The sequence below is a fragment of the Columba livia genome, chromosome 1 (assembly GCF_036013475.1).
Source record: "Columba livia isolate bColLiv1 breed racing homer chromosome 1, bColLiv1.pat.W.v2, whole genome shotgun sequence".
Classification (NCBI taxonomy): domain Eukaryota; kingdom Metazoa; phylum Chordata; class Aves; order Columbiformes; family Columbidae; genus Columba; species Columba livia.
In genome coordinates this window covers 204,520,983-204,545,911 of record NC_088602.1, presented here as the reverse complement: position 1 = coordinate 204,545,911, position 24,929 = coordinate 204,520,983, and the positions used below count along the sequence as shown (strand labels likewise).

The following is a 24,929-nucleotide window of genomic DNA, read 5'->3' as shown; positions in this document are numbered from 1 at the left end:
ATGTAAACTTTACCAGCTGGCTCTGAGCCCTCTCTAGGCTGCGGTAGCATTTAATTGTTGGACAAAATGAATGCATTTCATTATGTTACTTCTCTCTAGGTTATGGTGACATTCATCACACAGTACTGCTGACTGCAGAGGCTGGATGCACTTCATAACATCCCCTCTCCTCCACTTAACCTGCTCAAAGCCTGCAAAAAACCATCTTTATGGTGTTTTCAAACTACTTGTCCATTGGAAACAAAGCTTAATCAGCAAATCTGAAGTCACAGCAAACACTCCAGCATTTATATTGGCAAGAAGCCCAGGTATTACTCAAGGGTAGCAATCCTTCCACAGACCTGTGGCTACCTCTGCAGACAGAATAAAGCAAAGTCTCTTTAGGAAGCTGAGCTGCCCAGAGGAAGCAATCCAGGCTGGTGTAGTGTATATTCATGGTGTCCTGTGAGCAAAGTTGGTCTTTGGGCTATATCTGTGCAGTATCTATGGGATCCTGGCCAAAATCGGGAGTTTCCAGCAGCTACCGCAGCATTGGTCAGACACAAGAAGGCAACGCTGAGACTGGAAAGACAGGAAGAGCAGAGCTAACATAAAAGAGTCAGAGGCAGCATGAGTTCCACATTAGACAGACAGACTGATAAAACTTAAGCCCCATGTGTATATACCTAGAGATATACATAGAGACAGCTTGTTGTATCTAAGTTTTTTGAAGTCCAAGCCTTTGTGCCAGCTTTGTTAGACTCTCAGGGTTCAGCTCCTGGACAACTGCAAAAATCAGTATCCAAGCTGTTAGCCCAGGGCGATGCAAAGATAATTCAGCACAACCCTCTGTCACTTCAGACTAAGCTGAGCTGCATTACCTCACATTTGCTGGGGAGTAAGGGTGTACACAAAGACTGTTTCCATGGCTCAGCTGCCGCAAGGGAATTTCTTAAGTAACTTGATTGAATCTGAGCCCTCGGACACAGAGCTGACCGATATCTATTTTCACAAACAAATGTTATGGAGTGGCTTGGGGAAAGCCAGACACTTTCATACGTCTTACCTCGAAATATTTACCATCTGTGCAGTACAGCAAAGATAGATGACTTACTCATAACTCAGCCCAGCAGTTGAGACCACTTGACGGAGAGTTAGAACAGAAGTTTCCTTCCTTCGCAGAGTCAACACGCTCCACTCCTGCATGTTACCTATGACCTGCAGAATGGACAAAACAAATTCATCACATGAGACTGTGGTGAAAAAAAAAAAAGATCTGAATAAAATAAATGGGCTCAAACAATTGTTTGCTCTGATGTATTCCCACAATGCTGATCTGCAACACGAGTTTTGTGCAAACACTTTAATGTTCCTTAGACAGAAGTAATTTTTCCTTTTATGTAAAAAACTTATCTCATTTTTCATTCTTCACGAGGCCTCTTTGGTTATTTCTTTCCCTCCCATAACTAAAAGAACTTTGATTTTGCTTTGGCTTTCAAAAAGCAAAATGTTTCATTCCAATGAGAATCAGATACATCACTTCTGATTCCAAGCAACCCACTTCTATTTTACAACTGCAAGCAAGGACGGTGCTTGCATTTGGATTTCTTCAAAGAATTGCAAGATACATAGATCTTATTGGCAGTGAAGCACACATCAAAATGCTAAACTGCTCCCCTAAACCTTAGACATTTGCTAATTAAGATCCGTTCCCAAAAATGAACTCTGGGTACTACAAACAGATCTGGGATTACTGTGAGAAAAAAATAGCAATCTGGAGTGTAATAAAACAGCAAATGCTTCTTTAAATTCCTCTGACAAATGAAAAAAGTTGTTCTTTCTTTGCTGCACACGCAGCAAGGCCCTGCAGTTTGCAAGAACTTAGCTCAGAGCTCAAATAAAAAGCCACGACAAGCTGCTCGTATTTCTGTCCCTCATTCTCACAGAAGCTACTTTTATTGCTGCTCTAGCTCCTGTACACTTCTGTGTAACGTACCAGCCATGGATGCAGGGATGGAAGACAACAGTAATTCAGAGATCACACTCCCTCAAGCAGAGAAAATGTCAGTGTACCTACAAGGTGCTGGGTTCCCTTTGTCAGCAGTGTAAGCAGAAAGCACATGGATAACCCTGCTATCAGACCTGTTCTTTACCACGCAGGGGGTCCTAAGTGTCTGCTGGTTTTATTTCTAGGGAGATTTGTAACCTGCACCCTCAATTTGGATGTTGAAGCTCCTCAGCTGTAAAAGGATTGCTCCCTGTCAGCATCCACCACCTGTCCTCTGTCACACTGGGGAGCTCCTGGCTGCAGTGCTTGGAGGGCAGCTGGGGAGACCATCCACAGAAGGGCATGACTTCACCTTACAGCTGACAGTTCACAGCTCCTAGAAGATATCAAAGCAGCATTTTCAAACCAAAAGGGCTTATTTTCAAGCTATGTGTGTTTTGTGGGTTTTTTTTGTTGTTTTTTTTTTTATAAAAGAGTGATATTTTACACATAGAAAGCTGACATTTTAGCTAAAATGGCATTTTTTCCCATTGAAAACAAAGGAACAAAAATATCATAGCTGGCCCTATTACCAAAGAACAGGCACTGTGGGGTAATTCCCACCCATCATTCTGCTCAGGACAGTCATTCGGATGAACTGCCCCAACTAACTCCGTCCATGGGAATCACACATTTAAGGCCTTCCCAGCTCAGACACTGCATCCAGCTCATTTAACAGCCCTTATGGGTGACACCCCCATAGCGTGGCAAATCCCATCCCAATTAATCTGATCGCGTGGCAATAATCACTAAAACATCATTACGCCCTGTGCAAAAGGTGCTCCCTTTCGTTTGCCTCACACTCACTGTCTGATCTCATCTTTTAGGCCTTGTGCAAAAAGAAGCCTTTCCTAATCATACAAGAGTTTGGGTTGGAAGGGACTTTCAAAGCTCATCCAGTGCCACCCCGCCATGAGCAGGGACATCTTCACCCATATCGGGTTGCTCAAAGCCCCGTCCAGCCTGGCCTGGGATGTCCCCAGGGACGGTTCATCCACCACCTCTCTGGGCAACCTGGGACAGCGTTTCACCACCCTCAGGGTAAAACATTTCTTCCTTTTGTCTAGGCTGAATCTGCCTTCCTCTAGTCAAAAACCATCATCCCTTGTCCTGCCATAACAGGCCCCACTAAAAAGTCTGTCCCCATTTTTCTTATTGGCCTATTTTAAGTACAGAAAGGCCACAATAAGGTCTCCCTGGAGCCTTCTCTTCTCCAGCTGAACACCCCAACTCTCTCAGCCTGTCCTCCCAGCAGAGCTGTTCCAGCCTCGGATCATTGCCGTGGCTCCTCCGGCCTCTCTCCAACAGGTCCACACAACCATCCCTCTTGGTGCTGCTCTCTGCTCCACCATATGCTCCAGTCACTCCTTCTTCTCAAATTTGAATGAAACATTTTGCTTCTTGAAAGCCAAACGGATCCAGTGCAGATCCATCGTTTCCCCCTGACAGGCCCTGTGCTCCCCACACGACCTTGCTTCATCTTGGGGGATTTTACTTCAGTTCCCGCTCGGCTGGCCGGCCGGGGCGGGAAGCGGGGGGAGCGTGAGGGAAGGCGGGCGCTGTGTGCCCGGGAGACGGCGAGGGCAGCGGAAGCACAACCAGCACCGGGAGCCCCGCAACCCGGGCTGGCGGTGGGCGGGAAGGCCGGAGCTCGGGAAGTCCCCGCGGAGGAGGAGGAGGCGGGGCCGGGCAGTCAGCTGAGCCGGGCCGCCGCCGCTGCCATGGGCGCTCCGTGAGGGGGGTGAGCGGGGAGCGGCGGTGGCTGCCCCTGAAGGGAGCCTGGCGCGGGGGAACGGCGGGCGGGGGCCGCTTTCGCTGCCGGGGGCCGTGGGCGGGTTCGCCCGCTGACTCGGCGACTTCAGGCTGGGCCTGCGCCGGGGAAGGGCGAGCGGGAAACGCCGGTTTGCGGCGCCCGGAGGCCGCCCCCGGGAAGGGGGTGGTGATGGCGTGGGACGGGGCGGCCGTGACTGGGCAGAGGCGGGTGTCTCAGCCGGTACCGCGCCAGGGTGCCGGTTCTGTGGTGGAGAAGAAAAAAAAAGGGACAAGAAAGCGAAAATGAAAGTTAAAAGTGCGCGGAAATGTGATCTCGGCGTGAAACGCAGCGTCAGGGGGGCGAGCGGGGCCTGTCCGGGCCGGGCGGTGTCCAAGGGCGAGAGCTGCCGAGCACTGTCAGGCAGCGGACGCCCAGGGCTGGTGAGGGAAAAACGGGAGAGTGGGTGAGACAGGGGCGGTGGTTGTTTCATCCCCAGAGAAAGGGGCTCCCCAGGAAGGGTTGGTTAGCCCGAGAGACATCTCTGTTTCATGCAGTCCTGTCAGGGGTTAATGGGATATGGAGACTTAGAACACCCTGATGTAGCAGGGTCAGAGGGGTGGTTGTGTGTTATGATAAGACGCGCGGCTTGCTTGTCTGAATAAAACGAGGGTATGATTATGCTTTCTTTATAAACACTGGGCAAGAAATTGAGACTTTTCCTTTTGCAAACCGTGTAGTAGACACCTCAGAGATGTCCTACAAGTTGAAGAGCCGTCCTGCTGAAAATGGAGAGCGTCCCAGGAGCAGAATGGAAAACAGAACAGACAGCATGGCTGCCCCCACCCTTAGTACCTACACCCCAGAAGAGATGGTACAACAGATGAAAGAACTGATCACTGAGAACAATGAGCTAAAAGGTGAACGTGCATGTGAACTGATCTTGAAATGCAAAAGCCCCAGGCTGCTTCTGTGGAATTTTTTTTTGTCCTATGAGTATTCAGTCCTCATTTGCCATTGCTGGATAACATTTTGTACCAGGGTAGCATTTGCTGTATAAGTCACTCTGCAAGTGGCAAGGCCAGTTTGACAGAGTACATCGAACTGAATCAATATGGAAGATTGGTGGGAGAACAGCCCAATTTATAGGTGACTTATTTGCTCCAGAATTACACATACGAGTAGTATAGCGCTGCATATTTTAGCAGATAAGGTGAAAAATCTCGTAGTATGATATGCTTTTTGCTCATCAACCTCTAAGAGCTTTTTTGCTTTATATTTTGGGACTGGTGGGCAGCTCCGCTACAGACAAAGTTTTGCCGTAGCTGCATCAGGAGGTGTGGGTACCGCAGTGCCCAGAACAGTTTGGGTTGGGGTGCTGTCTGAAAGGGGCTGTGGAGGGGAATTGGAGCAGGTTGTCCTACAGTGTGTGTAGTAACAATTACGAACCTTTAGATGTGGCAACATGTTCTGTACTTCAAAAGGAAGTGGCTGCCTTGACAGGGTCTGTCTGGGAGAGACCGATATTTTTCCCTGAAAATGCATAGAGTTGAGCTTTTCAGGTGAAAGAGCTTTGCTTGTTGTTCCCAGGACTTTAGGTGTCGGATATGGTTTGTTGTTGTTTTTTAAATGGATAGAGCAAAACCCAAGGGATTTGGGAATTTTTCTCTGTAAAAGACAAGGTTACCTCACTGTTTATATGGCAGCAGAGCATGAAGTCACATATCTTGTATGCTGTGATTTTACACTAGTGTTTAAATTCCACTTCAATCATCTTTGAACCTTGTCCAAGTTCTCTGCCTTGGAGTCTCATGGGTATCTGTCTGGAAAGTTGTTTCGAGAAGTGTCTCTGGTATTTTGCCAAAAGCTCCTATATCACATAAGATAATGTTGTGTGACCATATTTATAGCTGCTGTATCTCATACCTTGCAGAATTGTTCTGCAGAGCTGCCTTTATTTACATAACCTGAAGGACTTGTTGGCAGTTTATAATATGACATCAGGACATAATGGAACTTACAATTTATAAAAGATTTCCAAGCAACTGGCTTTGAGATTGCTGCTTTTAAAAAGCAAGTCATTGACTCTTCCTAAAAATTTTGTAAGCATTTTGCAATAGTAAGGCTGACGTTGTTGCATACTGACTTGGTTACATACATCTGGTTTCCCAGCCAGGGGGAACCGACTTTGCTAAAGCTGTCAGATACATTTTTTTCAGCGCTTTCAGTCAAATCTTAACCAAATGTTCAAGTAGAGCGTTGTTGGGCATATTTGAGACTTTTGATTTGATAGATCAGTTTTCATGCAGTAATTTACCAGTCCAGCGTGTCTGTTGTCCCTACCAAGTCTCAGGAGTTTCAGACTTCCAGTTCAGTAGTTTAATTTGGACTGATAACGTAAATAACACATGCAGCAAGGTACCAAGTACCTCTTGTGAACAAGACTTCTTGCTTGTACTTTTTGGTTTAGGAATAAGTCAAGAAGTGAGACACTGCGGGCATGTGATTTCAGTAGCAGATTTAATGCTATTTATTATAGTGCTAACAAGCTATAATAAGTTTAGTTTTGCTTTGGTATTTAAGATACTTGATGAGGAGGGTCACATTTTGTACCTAATTATTGCTAGTGCATTGAAGAATGCTGAGCTCAGTGTAGAGGAAATCTGCTGTTTCGTTGACAGGGTATTAATTTTAATCAATGTCTTGTCTCTGGCTGTCATTTAGAAGCCATGAAGGTGCATAACCAAGCTATGAAGGATCGATATAAGGAACTTGCCGTCTGGCGAGAGAAGCAGAAAGAAGAAAGAGAATTTTATGAATCAAAGTTTAAGGAAGCTAAGCAGTGCTTGTTAGCCAAGTGCATTGAAAATGAACAGCTACAGCAACAACTTCAGAGGTTAAAGGAAAAAGAAGAAGGATCTGAAATGGTAAATAAGGAATTGGTTGGATTGACATGATTTTAAATTGAAAGTCTGGAGTATTCATGTCCCTTCAGCACACTGTGAGGTTTGGAGATGCGTTAGCACTTTTATTCTTACACTCTAACAAGCAGTCTTGGCCTGACTTATTTTATAAAATGAGTCTTCTCAGAGTGTAGTAATAGAAAATTTTGCCACATCCAAGATAATTGACATTTTAAGTAACATTTACTTAATAATAATTAACATTATTGACATAAGAAATTAAGATTTCATGCTAACTTTCCATTCTTTATTTTGTTTAGTGTAGGGTATCTCTTGACTTTATCCTGCCCTTTGCTTGTTAGATTGTCTCTCATGATTATTTAATTGCTTTTGTATTTGTGTTTCCACAGAGAAGTTGACATGTAAGCAAAAAAAAAATTACCTGCCATCTATTTTTATTCTATCATTCTCCTCTCATGAAAACTCTTTACTGAGGTCAGATTAGATCTGTACTTCTGATGGAGCTTCCTCCCTCTGTCTTACTTATGGCTCCGTAACACATCATTTCTCCGGTTGCAGGCAATTGCTCAGTAGCCAGGCAACACTTTGCAGGTATTACTGAAGACATCTATGAACAAAGCCGATTAAAACAAAACCTGGTTTGTGTCCCACATGGTCATGTGAAGATGAGTTTTATGAGAACTTTCATGTAGAGCTGAACTGATGTGTCCTGGTATCTGGTACTTCCAGGAACCATGTGGGTTCTCTGTTGCGTGATGAAGGATGAGTGTATTAGCCTTTTTTCTCAGCATAGACACTAGTAGACTCTCCTTTTCTCTCCCGACTGCCTATTTTATGGAACTCCATAAGAAAATTTGGAGTATATAAATCAAAATTGGCCAATGAGTTAATAAGTTACAAGGGGGAAAAAAGTCATGTTTATATAGTATGATTATGTAAGTATTACTTACACAATCTTTACTTTGCAGGCTAAAAGTTGTGTTTCAGGATTGTCAAGGAAATTCAGAATGTCATAAATCTGCTATAGTTTTTAAAGGGAAGTAGAGGATTTATTTTGCCTCTAACCTGTTTTGGAACTTCTTGTACTTTGAATACATGTTACTGACAGAGTGATCCAATCTGCTTGAGTAATCCAACATCCGGATAAGTAAAAATAAATCTCTTCTAATGATCTCATTCCAAGAGCTTCATAGAGTAAGCACTGGTGCATCTGTGATTCTTTGCAGTGGTAACTGTAATTTAGACAGCAATGTTGTCATTTCTAATCATGATTTTTGGGTTGACTGTCATTTAAGCCAAAATCACTTTCTCTCTTGAGTGCTTTAGTTCTACTTTTTTTTCTTTTTTCTTTGATTTAGAAAGAACATGGAAAAAATTTCCTCTAACAGAAAGACTAATTTAAAATTAGTCTCATTTCTCTAATCTCGATAGTTTACTATTAACTGAGATAGAGTGTAATCCATTGCTACCGTTGACATCTCTGATTCACTCAAATCAGAGATATATTGTGTTGCATCCCTTAGTGATAAACCAGCACACATAGGAGAGTTTCTCTCAAAACTCTTAACTCTGTTAGCACACTAAAGCTGGCTCTTCCTCACTGGAGCTGACTCTAATTGCATCCTCTTACAGCCTAGGCACAAAATCAGAGACTGCAGCAAGTCAGGTGGGTAGGGTGGTACTGCAGAATGAGAGACATGGTCAGCATAGCAAGAGTTTGGAGATTTGGTATGAATGGTAGATTAGAATGTAATTCAGACTCCAGGAATTGTCCATAATGTACGTTGATGGTATGTGGTGTAATAAAGACATTACCAGGAGGTGGTAGGCTCAGATTACAAAATGAGGAAGAAATAAATTCACAGGGAAAGTTTCATTATGGGGAGAGGCATATAAAGGAGAGAGAAAAAAACGAGCCTTCCTGGTTATGTGGAGACTTAAGAGAGGGTTTTGAGGATCCTGGGGAAAGGGAAGAGGCAGAAGGTGAAGGAGAGATGAAGTTTGGGGAGAATCTTTGAAGGACAGAGGCTTTGTGGAAGGGAAGGGTTACAGGGAGATATACATGGAAGTGGGGTACACAGAAGCTGTTTGGTGGGGGAAGGCTGAAAGTGGGATATGCAGAAAAACCCTCTACCCACTGGTCTTTTCTCCCTAGAATCTTAGGTAGATTTTGGAAAGGGAATAAGGGTGAAAAAAGACAACGATTCTGGACAATAATTCTGTAGGTTGGCTGAGACCTGATGTTGCAGTGAGAGGCATACATTCAAGCAAAGATTTACATCTTAATTAGCTGCGCATTCAGAGAGCCAGGCCCATGTTTTCTGGAAGCACGATACTCATAGTTTGATTAACTTGGTTTCACAGTTTAGACTTCTTGCTCTCTAGTGGACCACAGCACAGTTTAGGGATCAGTACACTGGGCTTTTCCAAGGGAACCTAAGCAAAGAAGAACGGGATGCAGGACATCGTTGTTATGTTCAGGCTCTATGCTCCTTGGCTGTTTTCTCCTTTTAGTTGGCTAATGCAGGATTTGTTTACCCCAGGAGGGCTGCATGGCTCCCAAGAAGGAAGCGAGGCAGCTGAAATCCCAGGTGCAGCGGCTCCAGACTGAGAAGGCAGATCTACTAGCCATCATTTCAGAACTGCAGCTCAAGCTGAACATGTCAGCAGAGGATTCCTTTGTGGAAATTGGGATGAATGTAAGTAAGGGGAATAAAAAGAACACAGCGACCTGCAGCAAGAAACTTTGGTTCCAGCTTGGTCCTCCTTTTTTTTGCAGACTGAATTTTTTCCTCGTACAAGGCTAAATGATGAGGAAGTCAGGTGTGAGTGTAATTGGAGTGACCATGTTTACTTGATGATGTTCTACAGTGAGTTATTTAGCACCCTGTGTTCCTTTAGTAGAAAGGGAGAATCTATGAAAATGAAATCTATGTCAGTGAAACTTCTTTATGCCTCTTTGAGAGAGAACAGCAAACTGCCAGCAACAGCAGTAACAGGAGATACAGGCACGGTGGATTTGGGAGAGGATTTGCACAGTCTCTTAGATTACCTGACATGGAGCACTTGTGTGTTACAAGATTTAGTTGTAAAAGACTTATTTTTATCCTTCTATGCCCAAAGTAAATTAATTTCATAGGTATCCTCAATCACACTGAGAATATCCTCTGGAAAAAACAACGTGGTCCAGCAGGTGACTTCAGACTAATTCAGAATGTTAAGAGTGGAGTCTTAGTTGGAATTCCTAGGAACATCAGTACCAGGTTTAGTTAAGGGGCAACACCTATGCATAAAAAGGGGGCGTTTTGAGAATGGGGCTCACTTTCTACTGACAGCTATGTAGAGACACAGGCAAACAAAACTAAGTGCAAAGCTGTAGGGTGTTCCCTAGAGGCACAAAAATCTAATTTTTTCTGCTCTTTTTCTATCTGAAAAATCTTCACACGCAGAATGTGAAATATGAGAATAGAAGTCTCCACTACCCCTATAACAGCATATCCCTCTCCAGAAAGTAAAAGTACAACAACCAATTAAGATAATGTAATTAAAACTTACTTGGAGATGTTCAAGAAAACTTCAGACTGCAGGAAACCAACAAAGATTCTCTTTTGGGCTACAAAGATCAAGGAGTGAGTTTTGCAGTGAGGAAAAAAGAGTGATTCTCTTGGGTGGCAGAAGAGTGGGTTTTAGGTTTATATTTAAAGTCACCTGCAGTGATGTTGGCTGGTGCTCTGTGGTGCCCAGTCATCTTGATAGGGGAGAGAGGCCGTGGAAGTTGCTGATAAAAGAGGAAGGCCGAATATCATTGTTGTTCCTCTTCTCTGATCAGTCCGGGAATGATGCAGGGAAAGGCATGTGAAGTATTTTAAGTTAAGAATTTCCAAACGTGAAACTGATCTGTAGCATTTTGTGTTTTCTTTATATATTCTGCCATGATAGTAGTTTTCCCTATTTTTTTTTCCTTCCTTAAGTAAATAAAACTGTGTCCTGCTTAGTTCAAATACCAAGCTAATAGTGTTTTTTCTTTCCTAGGAAGGAGGTATAAACGGAACTCCAAAGGAAAATCAAGAGAATAGTGGTGAAATGACGAGTAACACTGCTGTCTACATGTACGTAGGTTCTTGTGTGATGTGTGTGATTCAGGCTTTTGGCATGTGTTTTGTTTTCAACGTGAGTGAACTTTTTTTCTATGAGGAATGCACTAGAAAATCCTGGTTTTCTGTGTTGCAGTAGCTCTTCCATTCTGCTATGTCAGAAAGACTCTCAGCTCTCTGACATTTTTCTTTCCAGTTTTCATTAGCTGACAAGAGTAGCCACTTTACCAAGCATTTATGCACATGCTGACTTCCCAGCTTTTCAGGCTTTTAAGGGAGGCCAAACAGAAAATAAAAAGATAGAGGCTGCAGGACTCCCTTCATTGCAGTCATCAGACACCATCTAATAGAGTATCTGTCCTCTACCCAATTATAGTGATGCTGGTAAGAATCTGAGGTCTTGTAACCTTTCAGATCTGGCCCTGTCTGTTCTGTTTGTATGGGGCTGGTATAAAGTGTATCACAGTGGAGTACACAGACAGTGCAATGTCATAATCCTTATTTTTCCAGGCTTAAGATACCAGCATTCTGTTTAGGTTACTTCTCAAAATTTGATCTTTACATCATCTCCAGGGCACAAGGGACTTTCTTGCCCCTAGCTGAACCTTTACTCCTTGTGGACATAGACAGCTGATACTACTAAACTTACCATTTTGGATACTGCCCAATTTAGCAGCTAGATGGTTGTGGCTGAACTCTCTTTGTGGCCTTTGCTTTTGATAGGAAAGGACATAGAAAGCGCTAAGGGCCAGAAAGTTGTGCTTCATGTACAGGTTTCCCCTTAAACCCCTGTCACTCCCTACGTCACAGTGTTTTAATGCAGCGCCATAGAAAACTTGTTCCTCAGCATGCAGTTAAGAAGTTGAAGCGGGGGGGAAAAAGTTGTGGTTGTAGATGAAACAGACAGTTGCTGACCACAGGCCATGCTGCAACTATTCAACTTGTCATTAGTGGTGGCTCATGAGAACATTCTGATTAAAAGAAGACGTTCTCTGTGGGACTTGCTTACCTTTTTATTAATATCTGGGCCATATCTACAAGAACAGGGGGTATATGTACCTCTTAAAATATTTTCCGTGTCACCACGTGTCTTTGTCCAGCATTGAAACTTTAGACTGATGCTGTTAACAGGTTCAGAGTAATGTGATCCACTCTGAACAGGTTATTTCTGTAAGAGTAGAACGGTGCACTAAAAATCCCCTGATAAAAGTTATTTACTTAAAATAACTTGGCTGAACACCGTCTTTAGGGTATTGAATTTTGCTTACCAAAGACTTCTAGCTCTCAGGAGTGCATAGAAGACCATGCTTTACTTTCTGTTCTGAACTACAAAAGCAAAGTTTTAAACACATGCTGTTTTACAACAGAGCTTCTGAAATGTTCAGTGGGTGTAACCCACCCATCTTACCATATAGTGTGGGGATTTTGACTTTCTCTCTAGATGGACATAAAAATAGAGGGAATGGAATATGATATTTTATCACCAGGAAATTATCTTACCTTATTTTTCAGATAGTTTTGTGTTTATTCTTTTTATTCACCCCTACAGTAGCATAATGTGATTTTTGAAAAGAGCTACAGAATATGAGGGAGGTGAAATATTGAAGAGATATTTTTTCTGAAAGGAAAATTTCTGATGACCATTTTTAGTGGAACGTGCCTCCTTTTCATGGAAAGGAATGAGACAGAGATAAGAAATGTTGCATGTTTCATTGGAAAAAAATGTTATTTTGGGAACAGACACCAGCACTTTGCAAAAGGGGTTGCAAAGTAGGTCAGAATAAACTCACTGGGTTTTATATTGTCTTGACTGCTTTTGTTTTCCTTATTTAAGCACTAAATTGTTCCCCCAGCTTGAAGGGGACTATCTGAGCACCACACAAAGCAGGGGCTGCATTTGCACACACAGGGACTGTGGCCAGCAGCTTGTGGGCAGGTCATGGTTCTTGGAAATGAGCCCTTTGCTCGGAACATTGTTTTTCAGCACCATATGAAATGGTGGCCTCTCAGGCTGGGTCCCAGAACTAGGAATAAGTTCTAAAATTGTAGCTGTTGTTATTTACATCTGGTTTGGTTTGAATAGGAACAAACCTGCAGATGAACCAAAGAATTTGGAGTCCAAGGAGCTAACTGTGAGCCAGCTGCTCTGCAGCCTTAGAAATGAAACTCAGAAGAGGGAAAAACTTGAGAAGGAGCTGCAGGATCACAAAGAAAGGTATGAAGTAGGGGCACTCTAGCATTTGGAGCTGTTTTCTTTCAGGGCTGCTGCAGTTACCAAGTCCGTGACTGATCAGAGACAAGCTGAAAAATCAGTGTGACCTGGATGGGGAATTGTTGTAGTCCTTAATAGGGATAAACCACAGGTTCTCTTCCACGGGCAAAAGAGTTTCCATGTTTTGTTATTATTTTCTGTAGAACCATAGATCAAGACAAATTACCCATTTCCTCTTGGGTTCGAACTTTCCCCAGGTTATGTCAGAATGATATGATGAGTAGTTGAGTATGTTCTCTCCGCTCGCTCTTCCATAGTTGTTTGTTTTTATATGAATTATCTGCGTGTGGGGCCTTAAGCAAATCACTAGGTATAAAACAGGGATTACAATCTTCTTTGTGATATTGGCAGGCTACATTTAGCAATGTGTGAGCTAGAAAAGCTCCTTAGAAATGTCTAAAATAAATTTAATTCCAAATTTGTTTAAGAGAGAGTTTTTCCAGTGAGACCTTCCATCTTAGCTAAGTTATTTTGCTACAGATTGGAAAGACTGTTCAGGCATGGAAAATTGCCTCAGCAATAGCTGTTGCAAATCCCCACTTCACAGAGACAGAGTGAGACTTTCTGGACATTATCTGCTCTGAAAGGTTGGTCTCACAGTAATTGCTTCTACGTGATCTTCCTAGAAGAGGTAATGAGAAATAGCAAATGATTCTTAGAAATCTCAGCCTCTGAAAATATCAAAGGAAAACAGAGGCAATATTAATTAGTGGATTCAGGGAACAGACTGACCTATTTCCAAAGAGTCAGCAGTTTTGGACCATAACAAAAATCGATCACTGTGGACTGAATATCACTGTCCTTCACCGCACCTGCAGACTTACACATCTGTTTTAATTACACATACATGCTGTATTCTTCAGGAACTCCCATGATTGTGTAGGCTTTCCGGCATCTCTGTGCTTTCAGTATTGCCTCTCGTTTGTGGCTCTGATGTTAGAAAGAGAGTGCATCATTTGCATTAAATCCTTGAATAGTCACAATTTAAATATATGCCAAATCCATTATTGTTGGATCCTTCTCTTTTCCAGACTGTCAAAGCTGGAGAAAGAAGTGAGCAAGTGCCTGGAGAGTGGGACACAAACTGAACAGAAAGAGGAGGAGAGTTCAGAGTCTGTAAGTATCTGTCCTTCTGAGCTGAGATTTAACAATGTACAGCTTACTTGTTGAGGCCAACAACCTCATGGACACCTGCACTCAGGGAGCAAGGGGCAATTATCCTGCACAGGGTATGGAAGTGAATTTTGAACTCTCCAATCCATATCTTAGAGGTGGTTCCAAATTATACCAGCCACCAAAAAGGGGCTAAGAATTAAGGAAGCATGGCGTAAGTGCAGGTATGCCTCATGGCTCTGGCCATGCCTGCTAAACTGAGATAGATGCAGTCATTTCTAGCTCCAGAAATTCTTCTAGACTGGGTGAATTTTCTCACTGCTGGCTCAGTGAGCTTTTGGATCAGAACCCAATGACAGTGTACTGTCAAGCAAACTTCAAATGTGGAGCTCCGGTGGCACCTGGTTTGTTTTTTTCATCATGTTTTTGGTGAGGTGTATTACAGCGGTGGGACATAACTATCTTGCACTGAGGCACAGTTCCAGGCAAACTCAGTCCTGTTGTTTTCAATGAAGGTTTTGAATGGGTGTTGAGGTTGGGATTCCGCTCCTGAGTCAGACACTTAAATTTTTGTGCCTCCTGCTGTAGGTGCCTCAGTTTGAGGAAAGCACGTAAGCTCCCAGAGCAGCAGAGATCCATTCAGGGTCAGTGCAATTGCATAATGCAGGCAGATAAGAAAGCCTGTATATGGGGCACTGTGGGTTATCTGAGTTGCTGTGTGGGGTCAGCAAATAAGCTATGGGATCTGCTGGACACACGTGCCCTTCTGAAGGCCGGGACAAGTATTTTAGGGCAGGGCTGGCTTAAACAAGACCAGTTTGTGGGCAGGCCAAGAGATGTCCTTTCTAAGGAAAGCAGATGATGTCTCAGTTCATTCTTTCCAATAATTTTATTTCAACTTTCCCTGATTTACAGCTTGAGCCAGATGCTCCTCATCTAAGTACTGGTATTGAGGTCAGCATGGTTCCGTGCTTGTGATGGTGGTTTTTTCCATTTATGTGCTGTTTGGTTTCTTCAGAGGGCTTTTGTCAGCGGAGCTTTTGTTATGTCCCTCTCTTGTAAAATATATATGTTCAGTGAAATAATGTAGGGGTGCAGTGTGGACCATTTGAGGGCTCTGCATTTGAAGACATCCTGGGAGAGAAGAAAAAGTTTTTCAAACTTGCTTTGGCTCTCGAGAGTGAGGAGCAGTTGGACGAGAAGAGGCTTGAGCACAGCTACTGCCAAACAGCATCTGGACACCAACTCCAGCCAGGTCTCCTGAGACAAGTCATCTTAAAGCACCACTGCAGTTCTGCTCTGCCTTCCCTGGGAGGCTGCGTGTGAGCTTGACGGAAGCAGAGATCTAAGAGGCTTTGATTTAGGTCTTACTCCTTTCCTGGACAGGCTAAGAAATGAGTGTTGGGGAGAGACAATCCGTACTGTGTGATGAGATTTTTTTGAGTCAGGTTAGCCTTTTCTAGCAGTGAGGCTGCGAGACTTGTTTTCCAGAAGCATGGATTGATTGTGTTCCAAGTAAGTAAAATATCTTGAATTGCAATGGCTCCCACTAGGGACCAGGAATTCACAGTCCGACTTTATTAGAAGTCAGACTCTTGCCAGTGTTATATGGTTTAATTTGTTGACACGTTTTCTGTTAAGGCAATTGCTGCTGATGTCTAGTTTTCTCAAAACTGAAATGCCATCACCTTAGAAAAATCAGTTATTTCATCTGTGAGTGTGATTGCATTAGTTGGATTACTGCATAAAGTGATTTTGTGGCTTGTTTTTCAGCTATAATGGTAGACGAATGGTCGCTTTTTGCTTCTGAGATAGAAAAAGCACAGTGCTTTGTGAGTGTTCACAGCATTATGTTCAGTCCCTTTTGTTTGGTATGACTGGTTAAGGATATTAGTTTGGTCAGTTTGTGGAGGGTGTCCTCAGTGTCTGTCAGTCAACAATTTTGTCCTGTCTGCCTCTCAGTCACACTGGCTGCCTTCCACACTTCTGCACTGAAATGACAGCTGAATTGTTTGCAAGTCATCATGGATGAACAACTTTGATTGCTTCAGTTTCCTGGGGAAGTGGTGGACTGTCCCTGTCAGAAACTGGAGCTCTTCTTCACAGAAAAAGGACAGCAGCATGCTCTTGTTTACACCTGGTATCTTTTTAGCCACAGCCACCCAGCTCATTACCAAGCTGGACTGGAGACTTTCTGTGCATTTGATAAGACATTATCAGTGAAAATCATGGTACTGAGGAGAGCTAAACTGATACTAGTGTGATGATGAGATTCAGATGTTTCCTTGGGAAAGCTCCAGGATGCACCTCCAGAGACTACAAACCAGCAGGAGTCAAAGATTACATGCCTTCTGGAGTGTGGATATATATTTTAAGAACTGAAACTGAGGTGTCCTTTGTGTCTTGGGCTAGAGGAGAACCCAGCTGTTGTTTCTTTCCTGCTTCTTTTTCAGCTGTCTTTAGGATCCTTCAGTGATCTTCCTGTAGTCCGAAGGCCAAATGAAAGGGCCAGAAATTCACAACAAAACTGATTACAGTTTTACTAGAAACCATTTTCTTGTTTTACAAAGTTGATTCATGAATGCACGGTAATGGAGTTACCATTTTATGAGAGAGTTAAGACAAAAAGAGGTTCTGCCATATTTAGCAATAATTGATAATTGTGAAGCCTCATGGATGGAGCCTTATTCCTGAGCATAGAGTGTAGCGGTGCTTACTGACCGATGCTGTTTTCTCTAGAGGAAGAATACTTCCTGCTGACATCTCTTAGCCTGCAACTTTGCTATCTTGAATTGTCCAAATGTAATTTTCCTTATTTTTTTCTCTAAAAGGTTGGCAGTGAAGTAGAAGCCCTGAATTTGCAAGTTTGTGCTCTGTTTAAAGAGCTTCAGGAAGCCCATGAGAAGTTAAAAGAAGCAGAATTTATTCAGAAGAAACTTCAAGAAAAGTAAGGTTCAGAAGAACAAAGTTCTACCGTGACTCCCAGTATATATTTCTATGACAAATCCCACTTCGGGAAATTCACCAGCTCTACAAATACCAGCTTGAGTATCTGTTACATAGAAATTCTGTAAAAGGTTGCTCCTTCTTTGTAAGTGAAGATGAAAGTACAGAAATGCAGTAATTGTGAGAAAATCTGAGCTGCCAACCTAGTTCTACAAATAGAACCCCAGTGCCTTGAATTTTAAGATTTGGTTTTTTAACCCTTCCTGATGTAAAGGCAAATCTTTCCTGTTTTCTGCTTCACATAATCAATCCCTGTTCTAGTCTTAGGGAAGAAGCTAAGGGACCTGGTTATGACCCTTTTCACATGAACTGTCTGTGCTTTTGAAGACCAATTGTATAGCTAATAAAAAGTGGTTACAAGACCCTCAATTTAGTTGCTTAGTTTTCTGTCAAATTCCAGTTCTTTGAGATTCATCATAGTAAGACAGTAAGTGTTGATTTCAGTAGCTTTGTTTTCTGATAGTCGCATGTAGATTAATTTTTGTCCTTCCTTGTTCTTCATCAAAACAAGCCTTTAAAGTGAACAGCACAGATATTCTTTTTGTAATTTGCCTAGTGTGACAAATCCATCAGGAAAAGGTGAACAGGAGAGATGAACTTTTTTACTTGTTCTGTCAGGTCCCAAGTAATGGAAAAGAAAAGCTTGGCTGCTGCATCAGAGTTGGAAGAGAAGCAGCAGCTAATACACAGCATCAAGAAGCTGGAGCTTCAGGTGCAGAGCGTGCAGGCAGAGGTCAAGCTGGAACAAACCAAGACACAGGAAGAAAAGTGAGTATTATTTGATTTTATATTATATTTTGATGACGTGTTGTCAATGAGGAAGGGAAATCCAAGAGAACTTGGCGAAAGGGGAACTGAATCTGAAATCAGGTAGTGGCAATGATGGGAAGGTGACATAAATGAGGAGGGCTATGGTCCCTACAATACATTTGCAACTTGGAGAGGTAAGTATGCAGTGAAGCTGAAGTAAAGAGACACTGTTTGCTCTGTCTCCCTGCTCCTGTCATGTACAATCCATTTGAGGAGTGTGAAAATGTCAGTCCAAGCTGTACAGAGAGGCTGAACTGCCTGAAGGACCTGTCTTCAGCTGCTGGAGAAGCTGCTTGTTATCTTATCACTTGAAGTCTCTGAATCAAGACTTGGATATCTTCCTAAGAGAGGTGTTACATTTTGAACAGAATTTGTGAGCTTGATATAAAAATATTGGGTGATGGATTCTTCAGTCTGAAACGCAGACGATCAGTGAGGACATTCGTTTGGACTCAGTCCATGGGTAGTGCAGCACACGGCTCGTGGGAAGAGAAATGTTGAGACACGAAGCATTATCTTATAAGAAATACAAAATCATGTGCAAGGAGCTGGTGGTGGTTGTTTTGGTTTTTTTCTAAATTCTGACAGATTACTGAGATTTCAAATAATCAAGTGTTTCAAACTTTCACCTCTTTTCTTGTCATAAACAGGGCAAGATATAGTATCTTGCAGGATGCATATGACAAACTCCTTCCTCGGCTCACTGAGGCAATGAAAACAATCAATGAAATGAAACTCAAAGAGGTAAATTGATCACAAGAGGAAATCATAATTAATTAAGGGGGAGTGGGAAGGGAAGGAAGAATGTACCTAGGAACAAACTTGGGCAGGAAACAACTGTCATCCCTTCCACATAATATAGAGTGCAACATAGCAGCATTGCTGTGATAAACATAGGTCCTGTGCTGTCAGTTATAGAAAACTTGATCCACACATCAGTACTTTCATGGTGTTTTCTAGATAAGGTCTAATCTGCAGTGCAGTATGGAGTCCAGTCCTTAGAGATCAGTGGGTATGCGGCACACTTAGTAAATATGGGAGGGCAGACCTCTAAATATTTTTGTGAACTTAAATAGAATGTCTGTCAGAGTCCTGCTCATAACTGAGGCTGCATAGAAGTGCCAGATTCTTCTGTATTATTCTGGAAAATGGGAGAACATCTTTTGCACAGTCCATTAGGATGTTCTTTTTTAACTTAATACAGTGTAGTTTGAAAGCTCAAAAGTAACCTTTAAATAAAAATATCAGTCACCACTGCTGTCTTAGTCCAAGTCCCTTTGACCAAAATTGGAAGCTTTTCCAAGGGTGGGAGGAGCAAAAATAAACTTTAACTTCAAGCAGTGTTGTATTCTGAGTTCATCTCATAATCATAGTTCTTCCTTGCAGCTGGACAAAGTGGATAAAGCTGTAATGGAACAACTGAATGCAAAGGTGGAGTTGGCAGAACAAGCCCTTGCTGCAAAGCAACTCCAGATAGATGAAATGAAGCAGCTCATTGTTAAACAAGAGGAAGACCTTGAGACCATGGCTGTGCTCCGTGCTCAGGTACCGGCTCTTCAGAAGTTGCCTTGTTCCCCCAGCCAATGTTCAGAAACCAGAAGGAGCTGTTTAACAGTTCACTCTGGAATACTGAATACATTTCCTCAATTCCAAAGCACAGTTCCCTCACTCAGCCTTGCAGATACCTGCAGAGCCTTTCCCACCATATCCTATGGTTCTGTAGGAGGAGCTGTTTATGCTGGAGTCTGGCACAGCAAACAAAAGCTGGGAATAGACATGTTTATGTATTTAAAACCACTGCCTTAAGAATCACTGCTTATGTTTTGGGGATGATTTTACTCAAACCAGTATGTGTAAACAGTGACTAAAAAGGCACAGAACTGGCATCTTGGCCTGATTCCACTGTCTGTGCCACAGATTTGTCCATGTCATCAGTCAAGTCACCTCACTGCTTGTTTATGCCTCATTTCTGCCTCTGCACAGCAGAGTGCGGTAGCACTGTCCCAGATAAGACAATTGAAGTTTCTCCTACAGAATCCAGAGACTACTGAGTCTTCACCTTGTGAGTAGTGCAGGTCTTTGCTTTGCAGCATGTAGGTGCTGTAGGAGTGTTCAGGGTACATGCAGGCTATGACACAGACTTGCTATTTTGGCATAATATATGATTATGGATCAGTCTAAATTACAAATTCTCGGTATGATTTCATTTCTCCAATCAGATGGAGGTTTATTGTTCTGACTTCCATGCTGAGAGGGCAGCAAGAGAGAAGATCCATGAGGAGAAGGAGCAGTTGGCTGTCCAGCTGGCATACCTGCTAAAAGAACAGCAAAACCTTGAAGATATTGGCCGGTGAGAACAGACTTCAGCTGATCTACCTTTGAACTGTCTTGTTACCCCATGTGCTGGAGCTGACTAGCATTGTCCTGCTAGCAGGACAGTGCAAACAACTTTGCAGACACTTAGTTAATTTGAATTTTAAAAGAGGAACAAAAAAAAAGAAATTACTGACTTCTCATTTTAATTTTGTGATAGAATCTCTGTAAGGTATGTTAGTTCTTACTTGGGTGCCTTCGCAAGTTTTCACTTCAAATGATTCATACTTGGTAAATTCTCCATGCTGATTCATTTGAGTTTCTTTGGGTTCTGGCCTTAATTTTAGTCGTGAATCTGCAGCTAAATTTGCTGCGTGTGTGCCAGGGATATTTGCTGCTTCTGCAGGTGGCAGGGGTGACTCTCCATAGTTTCAAGTACTGTGATACCCCAAAATTGCACCATTTTAGTACTCTTAGCTGTAAAAGATAAAAAAGAAATAATAGCCATGTGTCCTCTGGTCGTCTTTTGGAAGCCATGGCTACGAATGCCCAAAATTTGAAGTTACATTTCACATTAACTGTGCACTGAACCCTTTTTCTGCTATAACTTGCTTCTCTACTTTGATCACATCTGCAGTTTGCTCTGAATAGCTGCGAGTCCTTGGAGTTTTCCAGAGGACTGTGCCCCAGGTCCCTCAGCGTGTACCTGCCCAAATCCTACCGCTGTCAATTGTGTGACCCCGATTTCAGCAGGACCCTGCCACAATCTCACACAGCAGCAGCGTTTCTAGGTCCTGTTCCTGAACAGCAGTTCCAAACTAAATGTGTGACTAGTTGACGTGATTGACTTGCGAATCCTTTGATTTATTCTGAAACCTCTTACATTTTCTGGAGAGAAAGGGAAGATAACCTTTTGCTCGGTCAATTTTCAGAGCCCTTGACTGATTTTTTTTTTTGATGATGATGATGATGATTATTATTATTATTATTATTATCAGAAATGCTTTGGCAGAGATGCAGAATCGCCACGGAGCCAGGGCACCGGATCGGGAACACTCACCTCGCCTTGTCCAAAGAGGTACTGTGAGCTCACAGGGCCGGGCCCTGCTGTGTTCAGTTTAACACAGCTCTGCTTGGCTGCAAGCACCTCCCCAGCTCCCCTATTCTGGATTCTCTGGCTGTTAGGAGAAAACAGCCAATCCTCTTTCCTCTACAAAAAGTGAAAAAATCAAGTATTATAACAGGTAATCATTTATCTCCTCTGCTTGCAGGAACTGGTAGGCAAGACTGGCCAGAGCAGCAGAATATCTCAATGTACTCATGTCCCAAATGTGAAGAAATTCTACCCGATTTGGACTCGCTGCAGATTCACGTTATGGACTGCATTAACTGAGTGATGCCCTCCAATTCTTCATCTTCTGGAATTTCACCTACTAAACACATTCGGTTTCTTCCTGCCCAAAAAATGCTCGCTCTTACATCCAGTGAAGGAGGTTTTCAGGCTTTTTCTCATTAATTCAATGGCAAAAGGGTAAAACTATCCTGTCTTGTACTCGCTAATCTTGTTTTAATCTGCTTTAGAAAAATAATTTTTATAAGTTAACAAGATGGACGCATTAAAGAACTCCCGGTGTGTCTGCTGCTATGAGATCTTTTAAGGAACATTTCCCGATGTGTTATGGCTGGACTGTAGAACAGGGCTGAATCACTGAAATCAGAAGGGATATATGGGATATATACTGATAATTAAAGTACTGTGAGCCTGTATATACTTCGTCCACCATATATGATACATCACAAAATTAATAGATTAAAAAAGCTGTTTGAGAAGCTTTCAGCAAAATGGAGTAGTGCTGTATTCATCGAGCATTTGAATGAACCTGCTCTTTCTCCAGATGGCAGTTCTATTGCTGCCCTTGTGACCATGCTAATCTGATGTTGAAGTTTTGATGGCTTATGTAACTTCTTGCTTTAGCCAGATGTGGATGAAGTTTAAAACAGATCATTTAGGTCTGCTAGATGTAGCTCCTGGTGTACCCAAGTCACTTGGTTTTATAGAATTTGTTCATTTTTAAGGTGCTGTCGTGATTATTCTTTATTATAATAATTTGAACCTGTACAGTATTGTGCTAGAAAGCGCTGAGATGGATGTAACCTAATTTAAAGAGGAGTATATAATGGATTTTCACATCTCAAAATAAATCTATTACAAATACAAATTTATCTATGCCTGTGAATACTTTGGAGGCTGAAATGGGATTGAAAATACCTGTGGCTGAAAAGCTCATGTAGAAAGAACTGTTCTTGCCTTCTGTGGTGTTTTGATCTCAACAGAAAAAGAACAGTTCTTAAATTGCCACTGCATAGGGGAGGAGAACACAGAACTTATCAAAATACAAACCAGCATAAACGATGGGAAACAAATCAAGCAAATTGATGGGATCCATGGAAATGAGGAGTTTTATCTCTTTTGCAAATAGTTAACATTTGCACTATCGGAAACCACAGGGAAGGGAATGAAGAGGTGCATGAAAACCTTCAGCCAAAATGGTGTCTCCTTACAGCATCGTCTTCCTGCTGAAGAAAATAAACTGTTGGTTGCTTTGGCTCTGCTGAGTTGCAATGAAACCTCCAAGTAGTTTTGGACAGTTCTGCCAACCTTGGTGTAAGGAAAGAGTCTTATTTTTTTCCTTCACTGTTCAAAACTGACTTTCTGGAAGCAAATATGCCAGGACTCATTAGAATCCAGTAGTTAAATCTGTGCCGTCTTGTTCTGCGATCGGTCTGTCGGGCCCCCCGAGGACCACCAGAAAGGTTCGTTTGTGCCCACTCTGCTTCATCCCGATTGCCAGAAGTGTGAGCAGGGTGGAATGATCACACAACCTGAATGTGGAAGTTCAACATTTTAGTATCACTTTAGTGCTTCTTGGCTCATCCTTCCACTTTGAAGTTCACATTTATAATAAGCATGAAGGTCTCCTGATTTCATGTTACAGCGTGCTGGTCTCAGAGGTGTTGGGTTACCAGAGTTAGGAAGTCCAAAACCTCCTTCATATATAGTCAGTGTAATGTATAGAAATACTCAGACCTCTTGAAGATAAAACGGAAGAGAAACTACATTTATAACAAAAGCACATGTACTTGAAGATAAAACGGAAGAGCAACTACATTTATAACAAAAGCACATGTGCTAGAGTAGATTTATGTGAAGGGCAAAACTATAACAAAATGCAATTGTAATGAGTTTTTGTTTGTCCATTTGTAGTGGTTTTAGCAAAAAAGGGTGCCCTGATCTCAAAACCTTACTCTAACCATAGGGTGTGCTTATCTGAGGGACCTGTCAGTTAAAAAGTTGTTCGGAATTAAGTGAGCAGGAATTTGTGTCTCTGGATTTTAGGCAACTGCATGTTCCTAATGTAGAAAGAAATGAGCAGAAGGGAAAAGGTGAGGGAAATGTCTTTTGTGGAGAGGGTCACCTAAAAACCCCCTGAAAGACTGTGTGGACCATAAGCTTCCTAAAGAATTAGTGTGAGTCAGAGTGATTGATTTAATGTATCCAGTTTCATTAGGTGGTGCCACAGTCACTATAAACCGCTACTTTGCGCAGTCAGGTCAAGATACTCATTTTTCAGCATTAATCTAATCAAAGGGATGTAGGATGCCACAACTAGATGGGCATAGTTATAGCAGATATCTTGTATTTGGACATGACAATTCTCCTGTCAGCCTATGTCCATAAATAAGTGCTCCCCTAAATTGTGCTATGGATGAGGATCCAAGTCACAAGGAGAAAACACACTGAGCAGATCAATAGTGGAAGTAGAAATAAAGAGTTTAGTCACTCAGTATTTTGCTTCAAACCTCAAACAGAAACTATTATAGAGCTGATTAATTAAAACACAGGCCTCAATAGCATAAGATTTATGTTTCACTTGAAGCAGATGAATATTCTTAAAATACACACAAGAAAAATACCTGCAGACGTTTCCTGGGCCAAAGAAAAGATTCTTGCACGTCGTGCTGTCAGTGAACTCTCAGCTACTGATACGAGGAGCAACAATCCATCCCTTTTTTGCCCTTATAATTAAAGTGAGGAGTCGCTTTCATTTTGCTGGTTGTCACCGTTGTTCTAATTATCCCTTGTAGACTCTGGATTCTACTTTATTTGTTACCTGTAACTCATCTTCTCACCCAGCTTCATCTGTAGCTTCAGGTACTGCGAGAGCTGACTGACATCTGTTGTGAAGAGGTGTTCCTGGGCTTGGCTGCAACCTTCTTCATCAATTACAAGTACTCCCAGCAGACACAATCTCTTACCAGCTTTTAGGTGGTTCCTTGAGACAACAGGATTTATGGGCTTTCTTTCCCTGAATCCAATTTTATTACAGGAGCTTTGTGATAGTTATGGATTCCGCAGTGATCAAAATCTGATGGAAATGCTACTAGGCCAAAATCAAGCTAATAGAATGGTAATAGAGCTGATTTCACCTCAGGAGCATTAACCTTAATGAAAACACGGAAAATCAATGTGAAACGCCAACAGAGGAATTACTTATGCATCCATCAAGTCCAAATTAATGATTTTAAGAGGCTTCAGAAAGAGAAAGGCCCTAACACAGCA

The 24,929-nt window shown here is 42.3% G+C and overlaps 1 protein-coding gene and 1 long non-coding RNA gene across 4 annotated transcripts; one reads left to right on the top strand and one right to left on the bottom strand.

The window, feature by feature from the left end:
• Nucleotides 1–378: 378 nt before the first annotated feature.
• Nucleotides 379–3,631, bottom strand: LOC110364575 (uncharacterized). The gene is made up of 3 exons (XR_002423448.2): nucleotides 3,497–3,631; nucleotides 1,094–1,197; nucleotides 379–561 (listed from the first exon to the last, which is right to left on the bottom strand). It is a non-coding gene; the product is annotated as an uncharacterized LOC110364575 (long non-coding RNA).
• On the top strand, nucleotides 3,603–22,527 carry OPTN (optineurin). Of its 3 annotated transcripts, none has more exons than XM_065049279.1 (14): nucleotides 3,603–3,767; nucleotides 4,517–4,696; nucleotides 6,501–6,703; nucleotides 9,244–9,399; nucleotides 10,733–10,809; nucleotides 12,878–13,009; nucleotides 14,098–14,182; nucleotides 17,011–17,126; nucleotides 17,804–17,953; nucleotides 18,646–18,739; nucleotides 19,382–19,540; nucleotides 20,215–20,345; nucleotides 21,307–21,386; nucleotides 21,580–22,527. In XM_065049279.1, exons 2-14 carry the CDS (start codon nucleotides 4,531–4,533, stop codon nucleotides 21,699–21,701), a joined length of 1,671 nt encoding a protein of 556 aa, XP_064905351.1. In that variant the 5' UTR covers nucleotides 3,603–3,767; nucleotides 4,517–4,530; the 3' UTR covers nucleotides 21,702–22,527. The 3 variants fall into 3 exon arrangements, with proteins under 3 accessions (XP_064905351.1, XP_064905352.1, XP_064905353.1); XM_065049280.1 differs by lacking the exon at nucleotides 3,603–3,767 and adding an exon at nucleotides 3,941–4,219; XM_065049281.1 differs by lacking the exon at nucleotides 3,603–3,767 and adding an exon at nucleotides 3,947–4,094.
• The last annotated feature ends 2,402 nt before the right edge of the window (nucleotides 22,528–24,929 follow it).